Source organism: Camelina sativa, chromosome 1 (assembly GCF_000633955.1).
Source record: "Camelina sativa cultivar DH55 chromosome 1, Cs, whole genome shotgun sequence".
Classification (NCBI taxonomy): Eukaryota; Viridiplantae; Streptophyta; class Magnoliopsida; order Brassicales; family Brassicaceae; genus Camelina; species Camelina sativa.
Genome location: NC_025685.1, coordinates 8,573,887 through 8,578,450, shown reverse-complemented (window position 1 = coordinate 8,578,450; position 4,564 = coordinate 8,573,887). Strand labels below are relative to the sequence as shown.

Sequence of the window (4,564 nt, the reverse complement as noted above, 5' to 3'; positions counted from 1 at the left end):
TAAGGCCCAATATAAGCCCAAATTAGTCACTGGCTTGCTCTTCAAGCTCGCCCAAAAGAGAAGAAGCGTTCTTCAACTACTGAAGCAGACAGATTCTTCAAAATTGATCTTTGAGAAACTTGCAATCAGATTCTGTAACCATTGTTTTGTTTTTTTTTTTTTTTGTGTGCCTTCGATTCAAACATGGAATTTGTTGTTGAAGAAGGGAAGCGAGTAAACGAAGACTGCTCAACTTTAATTCTCGTAAGTTGTTAGTTTCGTGTCCTTTGCTTTTTAGATTTCGATCTGTTCTCTGCGTACTGGGTTTGGGTATCTCTTCATTTTTGATATTTCCGTATTTAAAGCTTAAAGACTGTAGCTTTACTGAGAAATTAAGCTGTAGTTGACGAAAATATAGAAATTAGAAAGTTTCCGAACTTTCTTGGGAGCGTTAACATGAAGAAAAGGGTTTAGGGTTTAGAAGCATTGATCTTTCTGATTAGGCAATTGTCTTAAAGATTGCTCATTGAAGAAGTTATTTTTTTTTTTTTTTTTTTTCCCAACCAGCCTGCATTGTCAATTGGGAATGTAGGGCAGCTCGCTGTTGATCTTCTAGTGTCATCTACTGATGCTGACAGAGTTGGTTATCTCGATGATCCAAATCTGCTTCCTTGTGTTGGAAATGACGCTTATGGCCCTCTTCCTTGTGGCGAGATCGCTCTTCCTCTCGAGGGTTCGTTTTCTCACACTATCTGCTTCATTTATGTTTTGACTAGAATTTGTTGTAATGAAAGGAGGTGCTTTGTTTTACTAGATGAAGTATCCTTTGATCTATGCCACTTTATCTTGGTTGAATCTGCCCTTTATCCTTTTTGAAACCTCATTCTTTCCTCCCTTTTGTGTGTTTTAGTTTATGAGTCATCTGCAATCACTACTACTCTTGCTCAGCAAAGGTCTCCAGTTGCAAAGGTATTTACATTTTTGGAAGCAGCATTGCTTCCTCGGTATTTATATGGTCTTATTTGGTTAAAGGATTGTATTTGCTGCTTGTTGAGTTGGGATAATGAAAAGCCGATTAGCTGGAGTGGAGCCTTTTGAGTAAAAGAATTGGGAATTTAGTGAGTCATTTTGAACTTACAATGTTGATTAATAACAGGGAATGATGATTAATTTTGCGGAGAATATAGCCAATTTTGCTGCTTCAAGTGGAAAGAAGCATGTTATTGTGCTATCCAGTTTAGACTTCCAAAGGCTGCATAACTTGGATATGTCAAGGTAACTATAACGCCTCCTTTTATATGTTTTTCCTCTCATTTTTTTCATATGGCTTCAATGTGAAACTTGACATGGACTAGTGCAAATACAATCATACATAATCACAGATGTGATAGATAAGTGAGCACCACATGCACATTTTTCTTTTGTCATAGTTACTAAAAGCAAACTCTTCACAAGTTAATTTTAATTCCTCCTTGGCAATTACTTTAGAGGCCCGCAGGTGTATTATCTGTCTAACGCGGGATCGGAAGGAAAAGATGATAACTGTGAGAAACTCGGATTTGGAAGATTGAACGAGTATGATTCAGAAGGAAGATGTTGGAAGTACCTTAGCTCCGTCTTTGAGAAGAACAGTGAAGAAGAGTTGACCTTCCCTTCAGAAGATGAACTCGAAGACATCGACTACTACCCAAGCTTGCCATTTGCAGCTCTTTTCTCAGCTTTTAAGGTAAAGAAATGCCTCATAATGAACAATTTATCCATACGCAGATGATTAAAACACTTACATGGCCTGCGTGGGATTTATCTTGTTTTTGGGGTTAGGCAAAAGGCTTGAAGGTGACATGTCTGCTATGTTACTGTTCTGAAGGAGACAACATTCCTGAAGCATTTATTCTAGCAGAGGCTGCATCTAAGTTAACGGGTCTGAGTCCTGACAAATTCCATGGTAAATAATAGCTCTCTTCTTTCAAGGTTAATAACATCTCGAGCAATTAATAATGAAACTTACTAAAGACTTCATTTTCTGCAGGGGAAGAAGGTGGGAAATGGCGAATACCGTATTCGTGGAAGAGTATGTATGGAGGTCCTCCAGATATGTCCATGTTTTAAGAATGTTGTTGGAGCTCACAGACACAGAGGTTGTAGTAGTAAAAGTATGATCCAGTGAGAAGTTTATGAACATCTGAGATGGGTTTATTCCGATAGAGACCTTTCTTTGTTTTTTCCAGGGTTTGTTCATCATAAAATCTTGTACTAACGTAACAAGTAGAATTTTATGATTAAAATCAATACAATGCCTCTAGGGTGACTATCAACAAGTAGAATCAATACAATGTCTCTAGGGAGACTATCAAGAGTCATAGAATTGAAGAGATCCCAATCAGATTCTGAATATATGAGTGACGACGAGAACTATTACGAGTCTTAAACGCTTGTTGGGTGTTTTACAAGTGGAAGGCCCATTGGGATAACAAGTTTTCTAAACAAACACAATGATAAGACGCAAAACCATAACCCATACTGGGTCTTAAACCGAACATCAATTGAACTCAAGTCTCAGACCGGAATGCATAACATATCTGATGTAACCGGGTTATGCTGCAAACAAATGTTATAATTTTGCATGAACAATAATAATGTAAAGAAGAAATATCTTCTCCGGGACTCAAAAAGGAAGTTGTTGAGCAATAAATTCTGGAGTCATTGTGTGTTTTTTTTTCTTTCTTATTGTACAGATAGGCCAAGGCAAGTACTTCTGACCGGTTTTTAATTGCACTTTTATTGCCACCACCCGAAATTATGATATGAGATGGAGAGTCGTATATATATATATATGTGTGTAAGTAATGCCTGACCAAGAAAAATACTTGGAAAAGTAATATTGGTTCAACTGATGATGAATGGGGACCTAACTTATATGTACATGTAATCTGATTAGTGGACTACTTCTTTCTACCGCTATTTTGAAGACAAGTAGTATAGTACAAAGTATATCTATAAAAATTACAGAGTCTGACTTTGACTATTATGAAATCTTGATTCTTGAACTTTTATCGTATTAATAAACCAGAAAATTCAAATATGATGTCATTGACACTAAATTAATTGAATTTATTTGCCATCCAATAAGCATGTATATTTGGTCATAATCACCGAAGTGAAGAAAAAAAAAAGCATTAGACTGAAGTGAAGTAGAAATTTCATTATAATCACCGAAAAATGGAAAAATACAAGCTCAGTGGATGATCACCCAATATGAACAAATATGGAGATAAAAAGAGTGAAAAAAAAGTCGCAAAAATCCACTTAAATAAAAAAAAGTGCACAAAACCATTAGTATCAGAGTGGGTCACCACATCAAATCCACATTAAAATCAAACAACCCTAAAGCAGAGAGCACTATCCCTCCTTTCTCTCTTTTTCTATAATCCTCTCATTCCATTCTGCTAGATTTTGCTAATCTCTTATTCCCTAATCTAAATTATGATATTACAGTTACCTATATATATCGAACATATTACACAATTAGTGTACGATCTTAGGACTCCACGATTTGATTGCTTCCAAATTTGCTAATTATGAAAGCAATTCATAATTTGCAAATGTATACACACACACACACAAAAAAAAACACACACTGACGTGTAAATTTGAGTCTTCTCTTCCCAATACGGTTTACCTTTAGTCAACGCTTCTCTTTGTTTGTTTTTTTTTTCGACCAAAGTCCCCAAAGGCCCAAATACTCATTTTACGTTTAAACCTTTTCACTTGAAGCTCTGTTTTAAACTCTTTTCTTCTTTAACTCTTTTTTTTTTTTTTTTTTAATAATAAACCAAACCACCATGCGATTCGTCGCACCACCGCCTAGTTCCGGAGATATTTCACCGTCTCCTTCACCATCATCCGGTGTATCAGAGGAGATTCTTTTCGGTTCGTCGGATCCTCCTTTGGATTTTAGTCCTCCATTGATCGCTATGGTTGTTGTTTTAGCCGCCGCTTTTCTCTTCGTGACCTACTCTCGTCTCATCTCCCGCCGTTTTCTCTCACCTCTTGTCCGCCGTTTTAGACGGTGGCGTTCCTGTCGTCGTCGTCTCCTTCACTTATCTTCAGCTTCCTCTGCTTCAACTTCATCATCCGATCTCCGATCCTTTTCCCCTTTCCCTTTCGACTCTTTTCATTACTCTTCTTACTCTCCCTACGGATTAGACGATTCCGTCATTAAAACGCTACCGTTATTTCTCTACTCCGCCGCGTCTTGCACCGGGAAAACAACGGTGGGGAAAACCTCCGCCGCTGATTGCAGAGACTGCGCTGTTTGTTTGTTGGAATTCGAGGATGGTGATTATGTAAGAACACTTCCGTTATGCTTCCATGCTTTTCACCTTGAATGCATCGATGAATGGCTCCGATCTCACCCTAACTGTCCGTTATGCCGTACGGCGATTCTCGGATCCGCCGTCGCGGCCCCTGTTTCGCCGTTCGTTCCGTTGATGGCTCCTCGGATTCGTCCGATTCTTGATGATGATGATGACGAGAGCAACGCGTTCATCATCCGTGGAGAAATCACACCGTCGCGGAGTAATTG

General features: G+C 38.2%; 2 protein-coding genes across 2 annotated transcripts in view; both read left to right on the top strand.

Annotated features, from left to right (window-relative positions):
• On the top strand, window positions 72-2,288 carry LOC104783916 (proteasome assembly chaperone 2-like). Its single transcript, XM_010509019.2, has 7 exons — window positions 72-243; window positions 547-712; window positions 890-948; window positions 1,136-1,254; window positions 1,468-1,705; window positions 1,801-1,924; window positions 2,009-2,288. Exons 1-7 carry the CDS (start codon window positions 184-186, stop codon window positions 2,086-2,088), a joined length of 846 nt encoding a protein of 281 aa, XP_010507321.1. The 5' UTR covers window positions 72-183; the 3' UTR covers window positions 2,089-2,288.
• Window positions 3,217-4,564, top strand: part of LOC104783909 (RING-H2 finger protein ATL65-like) — a 2,759-nt gene continuing 1,411 nt past the window's right edge. Inside the window, exon 1 of the mRNA XM_010509012.2 lies at window positions 3,217-4,564. Within this exon, the coding sequence (XP_010507314.1) occupies window positions 3,822-4,564 (743 nt within the window). The 5' untranslated portion in view covers window positions 3,217-3,821.

Bases quoted from the DNA above. Each gene is read 5' to 3' on its own strand.
- LOC104783916 (XM_010509019.2), top strand. From the start codon at position 184: ATGGAATTTGTTGTTGAAGAAGGGAAGCGAGTAAACGAAGACTGCTCA. The intron at 1,706-1,800 runs GTAAAGAAATGC...TTTTGGGGTTAG, and splicing joins CTCTTTTCTCAGCTTTTAAG to GCAAAAGGCTTGAAGGTGAC. The intron at 1,925-2,008 runs GTAAATAATAGC...CATTTTCTGCAG, and splicing joins GAGTCCTGACAAATTCCATG to GGGAAGAAGGTGGGAAATGG.